General features: G+C 30.6%; 1 protein-coding gene across 3 annotated transcripts in view; it reads right to left on the reverse strand.

Moving 5' to 3' along the window:
* The window catches only part of LOC118201804 (organic cation transporter protein-like), a 49,859-nt gene extending 36,267 nt beyond the window's left edge, over nt 1-13,592 (reverse strand). Inside the window, exons 1-3 of one of the 3 annotated variants that reach the window (XM_035373956.2) lie at nt 13,192-13,592; nt 10,299-10,667; nt 4,184-4,287 (exon numbers count right to left, since the gene is read on the reverse strand). In XM_035373956.2, the coding sequence (XP_035229847.1) occupies nt 4,184-4,287; nt 10,299-10,667; nt 13,192-13,251 (533 nt within the window). In that variant the 5' untranslated portion in view covers nt 13,252-13,592. Of the gene's footprint in view, nt 1-4,183; nt 4,318-10,298; nt 10,668-13,191 lie in introns of those variants that run through there. The other 2 variants (XM_035373955.2, XM_035373957.2) reach the window with 2 other exon arrangements.
* Nucleotides 13,593-13,821: the final 229 nt, after the last annotated feature.

A 13,821-nucleotide genomic window follows, 5' to 3' on the forward strand; every position in this document is an offset into this window, starting at 1 on the left:
AATGATAGAAAGAAATGAAACTGAAATTGAAGTAATAGAAATGAAAAACATAGAAGGCATACAAGATATTGTGCAGAAAAACCAAAATGCAAGTGATGAAGTAATTGAAAATATAAAATATGTATCCAACACCATTAAGTGCTGAAGAAGAAATTAAAAATATAAAATATGTATCCAACACCGTAGTTTTTTAAATTTGTGGCCTTTAAATTTAAGACCAGACATGGATTATTTTTTTAACAACAGATATGCAACATTATTTGCTTAAAAACAAACCATCCTCAAATATTTCATTTATAGATACTGCTAAATATGTGTTAATAAAGGGTGGAAAAAACTAACTCGGTCATTAAAGAAAAATATTTCTATTTACAAGAAAACAAATGGTGAAAAAGTTGAACGAGAATGGTCAGTGTACAGTCCAAAAAGAAAAGCAATTTACTGCTATGTTTGCAAGATATTTTCGATCCAACGAACAACTTTTATAGAACGATACTCAGACTGAAAAAAATACAAATATAAGAGTGCAAGAGCACCAAAATTCTACTTATCATAGAAATTTCATTAAAATTTTAATAGTAAGAAATTTAGTTGAGGGACATATAGACACTATCATTGAAAAACGGTATTTAGAAGAAAAATATATATATATATTGGAGAAAAGTACTGCTTCGAGTAGTAGCAACAATAAAGATTTTGGCTAAAATTTCTCTTGCACTTTGTGGCAGTAATGAACTCTTTTCTGCCTCTCATAGTGGAAATTGTAGAAGCTCCAGAATATTTTGCTGAATTTGATGAGGTCTTAGTTTAACATATAAAAAAATTCGGGTCAGCTGAAAGAGGCAACAGGAGTTATCTTTTGTCAACTATTTGAGATGAATTTATTGAAATATTGAACAAAAAATGTTAGAAACATTTGTGTCAGAAATTACAGCTACTAAATATTTTTCAATTATAATTGTCTCTACCCCTGATATAACACATGAAGACTAGTTAACTTTTATATTGCATTATGTATCAGAAGATGGAATCCCCAATAGAGAGATTATTTGGATTTTTACCAATTTATTTGCACACAGGAGAATCATTAGAAAATGAAGTTTTAAAGAACCTTGAAATATTATGCCTGAATATTTGCAACTGTAGAGGACAAAGCTACGACAATGCGGCAAATATGTCTGGAAAATACAATAACTCCAAAACCGCATTAAAAGCATAGTCAAACAGCCTATTACGTTCCTTGTGCATCACATTCGTTAAATCTGACAGTAAGTAGTGCTAGAGAAGCATGTTTGCAAGCAATAACATATTTTAATCTATTGGAGAACATTTATACATTTTTTTCCACCGTCTACTCACAGGTGGAACACTTTAGAAAAAAGTTTTGCAGTAAATAATAAACATTTTACAGAAAAAAAAAAAAATTATGTACTACTAGGTGGCCTTGTACAGCTGATGCAGTTAAAGCAATTCACTCTGGGTTCAATGAAATAAAAAATGCTCTACTTAGTGTATCTCTAGATGAATCTAAAAAATGTCCCATAAAACTGGAATCCCAAGAAATAGCAAACAAAATTAATGATTTACAATTCATTTTATTAACAGTTATTTGGGATAAAATTCTTTCCAGAATAAATGCAAGCAGTATATTCTTACAAGCCCCTAATATGCCAATTTTGTCTGTGGCAAGTACTTTTTACAATTTATTTAATTATATTAATAGTTTACGAAATTTATTTCTACAAACAGAAGCATTATGCGCATCAGAAATAAAACCTTATTCCAATACTAATAAAAGGTCACAAAAAATTTTTTTACAGAGTTCATCATGATGAGGACAACAAAAGTTAATGTAATCAGGCCCAAGAAGGCTTTAAACAAAATTGCTTTTACGTAATATGTAATAAAACATATTTTGAACTGAAACTACTTAGCAAACATCACAAAGACATAAATGACAGTTTAAAAATAATTCATACAAATTCAAATGACAATGTGTCAATTAAATATGAAGATGCCACATTACTAAAAAAATGTACACTGAAGACATTGATACAAAAGAATTGGATGAGAAACTGTTATAATTTCTATTACTTTTCAAAAACCAAATTTTAACATTGCCATCTGACATGCTACGATTTATAAAGACTTGTATCGACATTTCCAAATATGGAAATCATATTGCGTATATTTTTAACTTTGCCTGTATTGAATGCATCTGGTATAAGATCGTTTTCGGTGTTAAAATGCATAAAACAATATTTTCAAAACTCATTAATTTAAACAAAATTAATGTCTTTGGCTGTACCATACATAGAACAAAATGTGTTGAATAATATTAATTATGAAGAAATAATTGATAAATTTGCAGAATTGAAAGACAGAAAAAAAAGGATTTCTGAATTAATTTCATAATCATTTTTTCAAAACTATGCTTTTAACATTTAATAGAATAAATTTCATTTTCTTAATTTATGACATACAAACAAAGAGTTCCAATTCTAGTGCATTGCACTGAAAAATAATAAAATGCATGTTTATAATTATGCTAACAATGGAAACTGTATTAAAGATTTTTTGGAAACTGACTATTTTTGATAATTATTATTATATACCTAGAATTTATTATTTTGTTAGAAAGTTCTTGTAAAAATGACAAAACACCTCGGATGTAGGGGGCCTGGCAGGGAAAGGTCTAGGGGCTTAAAATATGTTAATCCATCCCTGTTGTCAGCTATAAGAATACTCATAATTGATTATCTTACCTAAATCACTTAAGTACATGAGTACCACTGTAGCAAATGCATGCAATATTTAGGTTTTCGGCATACGGGAAGGGATTACACTGAAATGGACTATTTATTTCTCAAACTGCCAATACCAACTTTCTCAAACTTCCAATAAATAAATACTTAGAACGCAAAAATATATTTATTCATAGCATATGTTGAAGACTGTAACAAATAAGATATTTTTATTACATGATTGAGTATGGTGAAATATGAGTATACTCATATGAATTTATTTATGATTAAAAGTGATCTGTTTACATTTAAATAATAAAACAACACAACACATTTTAAAAGCATAAAAGTGCAATGATCTTGATAAGTGTAAATAGATGCACTATATAACCTCTAGCAGTGAATGCATTAAATTGGGAAAAAGAAATCAGCATTAAATTATTCTAATTTGTTTTTAAATTAACCCCTAAAGAGCAATAAATTTGGTTTTTTCTTTTGACACTGTAAAATTTACATAAAATCTAAAATTAATTTTCATTTCTGTCAATTTTCATCAGTCAGGAGACAAACATTTTGTATTTTATTTTTTAGAATGAGCACGAACTTATTAAATATAACTATATGGACCTAGAAGACAAAAATTTGGATTTCACTGTTTTTACAAAATCATTTTTCTTTAAAGTTAAAAACTATTATAAAATATATATATAGATATATAGATATGTATATGTATGTGTGTGTGCAATAATAATAAAAGCACAAGAAAATGCCGGACCAATGTCGATGCGTGCTTAGATCCATATTGAAGAATTTTGATTGCGTAGTATGCTAATAATGTTCTTGGTAATGTCTAAAGAACTTGGTAGTCCATGCAGTTTTAATTCCATTTTTATTCGCAATTGATATTTGTGGCCACAATCACTTGGCACTCTAGTCGTGCCTTTCCACAGAAGATTTACATTTTTGATGTTGTTAAGATAGAAAGCAAGCCAGCGAAATTACATCTTAGCACAGCAGAGAGCAAAGCTGAAGTGCGTAGTTATGCAAGATGGAAGCATGCGAAGAGAAAAGTTTTGGTTTGCAATTTGGTGATTGGTCAAGAGGCATCTGCATTAAGGGTTACGTAACATAGTATGATTCATTTGAATGATGCAGTTTAGACTTAAGTGCTATTTTTAGGACAGATAGATGAAGTTTCCAAATGAAATAGAAAATAAAAGAGGTTATAGTGAATTAAATTTAGAAGTTTGCTTTCATATTTTTTATCTTACATATATACATATTGCATCATTTAAAATACTTCTTCTTCAATTGGAGTTAATGTCCATAACCAATACTTGCAAAAATTAAGGCTGCAAAAGAAGTTTTACAGACATGGTGTATACTGGAAGATATTTTTTAAATTAATTTGGTTTTATCAGTAGAAAAATTAAATTTACCTGTCAGCTAGATGGCCAAAGATAAACACTCCACACATCATTCCAGCCATGTAGTTGAACTGCGTAAAGGAAATAAGCCAGTCTCTTCCACACACCAAGTTATACTGGAACAATCAAGGACTTAAAGCCTCCATCTGGCATGAAAACAATCAGTAAAATATGTTGCACAAAATCATAATCTTGGGAACAATTTTTTAAATATCTACCATTCTTTTTTAAACATCTGCTATAATAATATAAAAAATATCATTAAATATAACTGTATCTAAGTTAATCATTTAAAATATGAAGTGCACTATTTATCACTTACAGTATCACTTACAGCTATTTTATTTCAAACATCCAAACATTTCAAAGCTGCATTTGAAGTTTTATAACTGACTTGCCTTGTTCACCAGTGTGGTGACCGGGTGTGAAAGAATAGTTCCAGCATAGCCTATGCATGGCATAAAAGGCAACTAAAATATGTATCTAATGTCTAGGGGTACATAAAGCCAGGTACCTTGCCCTTGGAGATTAAATCAGGGGATTGGTCCCACAGGCTGAAGATTGAATGTGAAACTAACAACCTCATCCCATAAAATTCCTATTGTAAATTGAAAGCAAAAAAAAAGTTTTCTGGACTGTCTATACAGAGGTGATTTATAAGGGATTTTAGGGATCTGAGATTTAGAGCATAGAATCTGCATTTGCTTTACAGAAGCAACAGACTTTCTATTTTAATAGAATTAATGGATGATTATAAAATTGACTTGATGACACTCCAAGAAATAACATGGACTGGATACGGAACTCAGGATGAGAGAAATTCCACTATACTTTACAGCTGTAATCCTCAGAAACATGTGTTTGACACGGGTTTCATTGTTCATAAAAGGATTAGACATATTATTATCAATTTTGAGATCAAGTCTCCAGATTATGGAAGTTAGTTATAAATTTCGTTTTCTTAATTTATGACATACAAACAAAAAGTTCCAATTCTATTGATTGTATTGATAAATAATAAAATGCATGTTTATAATTATGCTAACAATGGAAACTGTATTAAAGATTTTTTTGGAAACTATTTTTGATAATTATTATTATAAACCTAGAATTTATTATTTTGTTAGAAAGTTCTTGTAAAAATTACATAACATCCCGGATGTAGGGGGCCCAGCAGGAAAAATTGTCTAGGGCCCTAAATAGGCTAATCCATCCCTGTTGTGAGATTAGATCGAGGAACAGTTTCTTTAATTACAGTTTAATTAAAATACATGCATTAACTGAAGATAAAGATGAGGAGGAGAAGGATACTTTTTATGAAATGTCCACGCACTGTATTCTGCTAGCCCAAAACATAATATCGAGATTGTACTGGAAGATGCAAATGCCAAGATAGAAAAGGAAAATAGTTTCAGACCTACTATTGGTGGGCATAGCCTACATCACAAATCAACTGATAATGAGCAGAAACTGATATTTTTTGCTATGGAACATGATATGGTGGTGGCCAGTACTTGCTTTCCAAGCAAAAGTATTCACAGAAAGACTTCAAGTTCTTCAGATCGTGACAAATTCAATCAGACTGACCACGTCTTAATTGACACCAGACATGCTCCAGACAAATTGGATGCCAGGTCATATCGGGCAGCAAATTTTGACTCTGACAATAACTTGGTTATGATGAAAATCAGCGTAAGAATCTGTAATGCCCGTAAAAATTGGAGGGTGAAATTTGAGAAATTTAATTGTCTATTGTTAAAAAAGAAAGATATGAAGCAGAGACACCACAATGAGTAGGAAACTCAATTAAAAACCTCAAATTGGAGGAACTGAAGTGTAGTAATGAGAAATGGAATTTGTTAAAAAGTGCTATTATTGAAACTGGCAACAGAGCCTTAGGAAAAGCAAAAAAGGGAGTGATATGTGGTTTGATAAAGAATGTAGGACTGCCACTGACCTCAAAAATGAGGCATCTACAAATATGCTTCAAAGAAAGCATACTAGATTTGCTGTTGACGAATATAAATGTGCTAGAAAAAAGAAAAAGAGATCCACCATGTTAAAAAGAGGAACTTTCATGAAAATCTTCTAAGGGGAACTTTCATGAAAATCTTCTAAGGGGAACTTTCATGAAAATCTTCTAACAGACGTTGAGCAATTTATAGCAGTAGGAGAAAGCAGAGCTTTCTTTTATGAAATCAATCTTGAATGGAGAAGTTTTAAACTAGAACACCATCTTGTAGAGGGAAAGACGGTTCTATCTTAAGTAATAAAAATAACATCCTACAGAGATGGAGGGAGCCCCTGAATGAGCCGCTGAATTCCAACCTATATACAAAGAATAGTGAAATAACAAATAGAAACATTAAGCCTATTGATCCCCCTCTCTGGAAAAGATAAATCATGCTAAAAAGAAATTTTTTAAAAAAACTCCTGGGCCAGACAAAGTTTGTTCAGAAGTATTAAAAACTGAGGGAACCAGTTATCTAATCAAGGACTTAATTCAACTCATCTGGGATTATGAGACACTTTCAACAGAATGAAACTTAGTACTGTGTTTGATACACAAAATGAGAGATGTGCTTGATTGCAGCAATTACAGAAGAATTAGTATTCTATGCAGATCCTGTAAAATACTTTTAACTATTCTTTTTAAGACTTTTGTCTTATACTGATAATGCAATCGGCAACTATCAATGCAGCTTTAGAAGGGGAAGATTCAGATTTTCAACCTCAAGCAGATTTTTGAAAAATGCAGAAAATTTTGAATTGAAACACATAATCTTTTTATCAATTTCAGAACTACATATGATTGTATTAATAGGAAGTTACTTATTAAGGTCATGCATGAACTAATATTCCCAAAACACTTGTTGCACCAGTGGCTTTTACTTTTAAGGAAACTAAGATACAAATCTGTTTACAAGAATAACTTACAGAACTTAAGGTCAAGAATGGAGTGAGAGAGGGAGATACATTGGCATATCTCCTGTTTAATACTGCACTCAAAAAGTTATTAATATGAGAATCAATACTACAGGAAATAGTTTTAATAAGACTATTCAATTACTGGCTTATGCAGATGGTATTTGTATTGTTACCCATGATGTTCCTGCTCTTAAACAGGCATTCATGGCACTGGAAAAAAGTTAAAAAAGATTAACCTTTCTGTCAATGAAAATAAAACTAAGCATATGCATTGTTTAAAATCTGACTAACCACTCAGTCATTTAGAAATTAGTAGTTATAGATTTGAAAAAGTCTAGGGAGTAGAGATAAATTGTAAAAATGACAAATTCTGAAAAACTTAAACAGAATCTCCACTGCAAATAAATGTTTTCATGGCTTGAAGAGCTATTTAAAAATCCAGCTTTCTCAAGTTAAGAGCTAAATTACTTCTTCACAAAAGTCTTATTAAGATCTGATCTGACTTATACATCAGAAGCTTGGGCACTGACTTTATGTGACAAGGAAGCTTTGGGGATTTTTTAGAGAAGGATATTGCATTGATACTTGATGGGGCTCGTGCAAATGGATCATGGAGAAGATTATCTAATTTAGAGCTATACAAGATCTACAGACAACCTGATATAGTAAAATTCTTCAAATTACAGACTTATTGGATAGGTGGTCATTTGGATAGGATACATGAAGGTCAGTGTTGTAACAAAATCTTTCTCGGAAAGCCCATGGAAACCAGACCTAAGGTAGACATCCGATAAGATGGATCGATTGTGTTGAAAATGAGTTTAACATTCTAAGGGGGGGGAAAAAAAAAACTGGAAAACAGTTGCCGAAAGCAGGAGAATGCCAGGACCCTTCCGGGGCTGTCAAGATAATAAAGACTTGCTTTGTTAACAGCATTTTACTGTTTTAATTCTTCATTTTGACAAGCATCAAATGCTAACACAATAAGAATAAAAATGCCCTTTTCTAATTCTGCTCATCTTAGACTTTAGCTACATTCCAGCAACTTCAGGAAATATTAGGGGCTTTGCTTCCTTTTAGTTTCCTTGATGTAAAATATCAACTACAACAAAAAGTATTTATATGAAAGGGTCGTAAGTATATTATTAACTATGCAAAAACCATGAAGCTTCTTTTAAGATAATTACCTATCATTCCATACAGTTTTGGTTTTCGTGAAGTTATTTCTCATAGAGAGCACTATTAGATATTGTTCTGTTATCAGGACCAGATCCAGAAATGTATGTACGCATGGATGTATGTGTTCATGTATGCATGTATACATGTAAGTATGAATGTATGTGTGTGTGCATATACACATATATGCACATACACGCACATGTGCATACATTCATACATTTCTGAATCCGGTCCCGATAACAGAACAGTACCCATTATTACTTTGGTTCATAAAAAAAATTTTGCAGCTATAATAAGAACCAGAAATAAACTCCTTGAATTATGCAGTATCTCTAATTTGACAGCAAAATTAGACAGGGATCAGCAAAGTAGGTTAGAGTAGACTGAAGTATGCCCCTTGTATTATCGTGAAGTTGTTGTTTCATTTATGGTAACCTGAGTAGTTGAATGTTACGGAAACCCTATTATGATGTAATCGGTTGCATGATTGCGGTAAATGTTTTAATTATGGGAAAAGATTTGTAAGGGCTTATCGTGTGTGTTAGGAAGTACACTGCTTGCTTTGTGGTTTAGAAGGTAGAATGGCTAAATGAGGTAAGATTAATTTGAAGTTTCTGTACGATTTGGAACGAAAGGGTAAAACAGCATTAATTGAGTGGTCTGTAAATGAAGGTTTACTTAGAAGCCATTATAAGTGTCCTGTTTTGTAAGAAGGAAATGCGCAAGTTTAAACGTCAGAAGTTACTGGTACAATGGAGGATATTTTTTACTCTTATTTTTGTGAATTTATGTGGCATCGCCAGTATACAGATTCTAGTTCAGATAATTGCAGGAAGATTTTGAATGCTGTTAAGGAATTCTGTTTGACTGAAGAAAAGGAAATTTCTAAATAAGGCAAGTGGATAGTTCCTTTTGTGTAGTGCCAAGATGAATTTCCTTGATTGCTTGATTTAAAATGTAGTTTATTTAGATTATATATTTTTTGTTGGCTGCTGCTTTGACTTTTTAAGTGAATATAGATTGATGTGTATATGGACAATGTTAAGGGAGTGCACAATGCCAAATTTATGCAATTCTCTGACGATTTTTTTAAAGTAAAAATAGGTCGATGTGTACATGGATACCGAGTTTGTGCAATTCTTTGACTTTTTATTTTGTCTTTGTGTGCCGAATTTTGGCTCAAACATTGTCACTAAACAAAGCCAAAATAACAACTCAATTGCATAAACTCAGTATCCATGCACCCCCAAAAATCGGCGAGGGGCACCCATAAATATATTTTTACCAAGTAATTTTAAAGTGGCTGCCATTCAAATACCTAAATTCCAAATTTCAGATATCTTTACATATATGACCTCTGTTTGGACATAAACTTATCGTTTCATGTATTTGTATTCCAAGTTGCAAGCAGAATATCACCATACAAAGGAAATAAGAATGGAAGACATGCTTTAATGTTTAGTGGGAAGAACAATTTGTTTAATTTATTATTAAAAAAATGTGCATGCTCGTAATATAGTTCAACGGTACCAGTTACTAAAAATTGTAACATAGAGAGACATTCATCACTAGTACTGTGCACACTGAACTTCCACATTTCTGAAATATCCCCTATTAGCAAAAATGTTTGCCCTTCTCTGATTTTAAAAGTAACAACCTTAGAGAATGCTATTATATATTATTTCACAGTATTATAAAAGAATAATTATTTACTTGATACATATTTTGATATATGTATGGTTTCACTAAACAAAATCAGAACATCTTCATTATATTCTCAAATAATTTTACTCTTAAAAACTGGAAGACAAATTCTTAGAATCATTTAAAAATTTTCAAGGTGTTAGATAATATTTCTTTTACTATCGATCTCCTATTTTTAAAGAACAATCAACACAAAATATATTAGTGCATTTATATCTGAGAATATATCAGAATAAGGAACATTTGAGAATAGATTAAATTAATGAACTCAAAATATACAGACTAATTAAAAAAAAAAAACTATCAAATAACATACTTCTTGTGTAAGAGTATTTGTATAAAATGAAGAATCAAATTCCCAGGCACTACAAGGAACAGTCTTATTTCTATTGATGATAGCATCGCCGTCAATAACTACGGTTTCAAACATACTGCAACGACTCGGCGTGTACAAACCATCACTGTATTCTAAAGGAATTGCAGAATTGCGCCACTGGCTTTCAGTCCAGTTAAGGCCCTTTGGCTGGGCACACCACACATCTTGTTTGGGTGAAAAAAATGGAGTGCTTAGATTGTAAAAGGCAGTAGGTGTACCTCGGAGACAGGTTAAAATAAAAATCAATCTTTGCCAAGGCCCATATTTCCCAATAATATCTGTCACATCACGCGTAGTAGAAGTAGTAGCCTGAAAATAAAATAAATTACATTGTGGGAAAGGACTTCACCATAATCATTAAGCAAAATAAAATAAGGAAAATTTTGTTCTTTGACACTCTTCAAAAAATTTTTCTATTTAAAACAAATTTGTGAAAAATAAAACATATAAAAAAATAAAACTGAAAAATATATTGATTACCCAACCAAAGAAATTATCATAAATTCTAATATTTCTTTACCTCACATTTCCCCACAACTGCAATGTTACCTTAACAATGTCCCAACTGCAAATAAATGAAGAGTAAAAACTTATTTGAAGCCCTTTAGTACAATACAGAAATTTATATAACTCTTACTTAATTTTCTATCAAATCCAACAAAATGATTATTACTGCAGTAACCAATGTAATAACGGCTCCCTCATGAATGAACTTCATAATGACTCAGAAATAAAAAACTTGAAAGCAAACAACTTTTCCCTTTTTTATTCATAAAAATGTACTCAAAAGACAAGACAGACTATCCACACAATGATGATAGACACATCCGTATCATGATCCACATGATGAGATGTATCTATATAGATTAACAATATAAAAATGTCAGATTTAAATGACTTAGTCTTGTACATATAACACAAAGGATTAAAGCATGACTAAATGATAAAATTTCATATTCTAATTCTTTAACTCTTTCACAGAGGAATTAACTCTCACAAACTCATTTAAACACTATGTAATTTAAAATAAATCCCCAAAAAATTATTTTATAATTTTGTTTTGATTTTCATTTTCAGTTAGTAAGAGTTTGAAGTTCATTAGTTGGGATTAAGTAGATTCTGAAAAAATACAACCATTCTAATTTTCCTCACTATTTCATATTTTGAATGTGGAACATGAAATTTATCTCATAATCTTCAAGATTTTTTTAATCAAAATTTCAGAACATGCATTAATGCTACACAGGAAATATTTTCATCTAAAAATTTACAGTTTATTTTCAACAAATTTTCTAAACCTTGGAAAGGTAAATTAAACATGATTTTTTTTAAAGAAATTACTAAGAGATCAAATCTGAATTTAGAACACTGACCTTTAAACATATTCATTTAGTCATTAATTTATATAAGTGTACTTAGAAACTTAAAATTGTTTAATATACTATAATCTTTTAGGAAAAAAAACAAATGAGTCATCTAGAAGAATTTAAAAAAAATTTTCAATCCAGTTAAATAAGAAAATTAAAAGCATTTTGAGCATGTACTGACATTATAGATTTATTAGATCTTTGTTAGAGTAGAGCCGAAAATAATATATTATAGTAGAAACATGTAGCAGCACAGCAGAGAATACAGCAACTTTCTCATATGTTCCACACTTAATTAACAAAATAAAATTTATGAATATTCCGATTTTATTGATTTTACAAAATGATGGATTTGCAACTCCTAGGCTAATACTAATACACTTCATAACCATTACAAAAAATTATGGAGCTTGACTTGCATGCTTTATTATAATAATGATATGATATAAATCTAAATTCATTTTAGGAAATGCAGGAATTTTCAACTAATTCCATATGGTATATAACTGCATTACTGCAATAGGAAGGATTTATATTCTAAAAATTGAGGTTCTGAAAAACACCTCATGCCTCTTAATACAGTAATTGTTACTAAATAAACACATATTATTATACTGCTATTGTAATACTTTTAACAACCAAGATTCATGAAGCAGTAGAAAATAATTAACTATATACAGATGCTGAAAAAACTACTAACTTCTGGAATTTTCTTTTTCATAAATACCTTTCCCATTTTGACTGTATCTGTGCACATACGTATAACACACATTTACATTAATAACAAAAATTATTTACAATTTAATAGCAAACTCTGAATAGAAAAGATACATAAAATGAACAATTATACGATTTAATATCCGTCATAAAATGAAAAATTATATCATATAAAAAGACAAATTCCTAAAAGTGTTACTATCACTGTAGGAATTTTAAAAAAACGTTAATTTTTGCAGTTTTACCTTGGAAGTGTTATTCATGTTAAAATAAAATTGCGGGTGAAATGCAGAATCGCGCAAAAGAAAGTAAATTTCTAGAAAAGTGTAATACGAGGAATAACTTTTAAAATTAATTCAACTACACTGCATTATATTAAATAAAAATCCTGTTATTCCTAACAATAATGAAATGTCTAGCACTAAGAGATTGACAATCCCTATTGCTGTAACTGATTAAAGTGAACAAATATTCGGTAAAATACACATAATTATTTGAAATTAATCATGTTCAGAATAAATATCAAGAATTCTTTTTAGAGTGAAATTTAAAACATTACATAGTGTGCGCTTTTTATACGCTTTATATACCGCGCGTTTAAAAAACAAGAACTTTGATTACACGTTTGCAACAAAACTTTGGTAACTAAAACTGATTGAGTCAAATTTACAAGCTATACACTATACCAAAACTTTTCAGCAAAATTTTAACCATAAAAATTTTACTTATTCAAATGACGAAAGATTTACCTCATTTTGAGTAGAAGTTGGGCCGTTTGCCAAGAACTTATCCGATGCTTTCGATTCCATCTTCCAGCGCACAACTTCAATTACATAAGATAGAGTTTATTTTTAATTTAGAGTTATATTTCCACAAAAGGCAAACCTTTCAAAGATCTCATTATTATATTATACAAATAAACAGAAATATTTTGTACAATAAACCTAAATATACAGAAAAAGTGATCTTAACTTAAATATGATTCCCACGGCCTTTATAAAAATTATAAAAATGGAACATAAATTAAGGCAGAGCTACAATACGCTTGCTTAGCTACAGCCTTGCTACAATGAAATATACATGTCTCCGATCAATGGAACGCTGATGTGCGGCTTCCAAGTTATTAACGAACAACAAAAAGGCCGGCAGTTGTAACGAAATGACATATGCTATGAGCGCATGCGTCTTAACAGCGTCTGCTCTCCGCATTTGCGCGGTCTCGTTTCTTGCTGGGGAAGAAAAAAAAACATTCTTACGTTATGTAAGTTTAACCCGTGAGGAGAGACTAAAGCTAAGCTTTGCTAGAGATAACCTTTATAGTAGCCTTATAGGAGAGACATCACGGTGATTGCTCTAAACTAATATTAAAAAAAAAAAAA

Source organism: Stegodyphus dumicola, chromosome 10 (genome assembly GCF_044657685.1).
Source record: "Stegodyphus dumicola isolate Sdum_Otavi_A_Nest chromosome 10, ASM4465768v1".
Lineage (NCBI taxonomy): Eukaryota > Metazoa > Arthropoda > Arachnida > Araneae > Eresidae > Stegodyphus > Stegodyphus dumicola.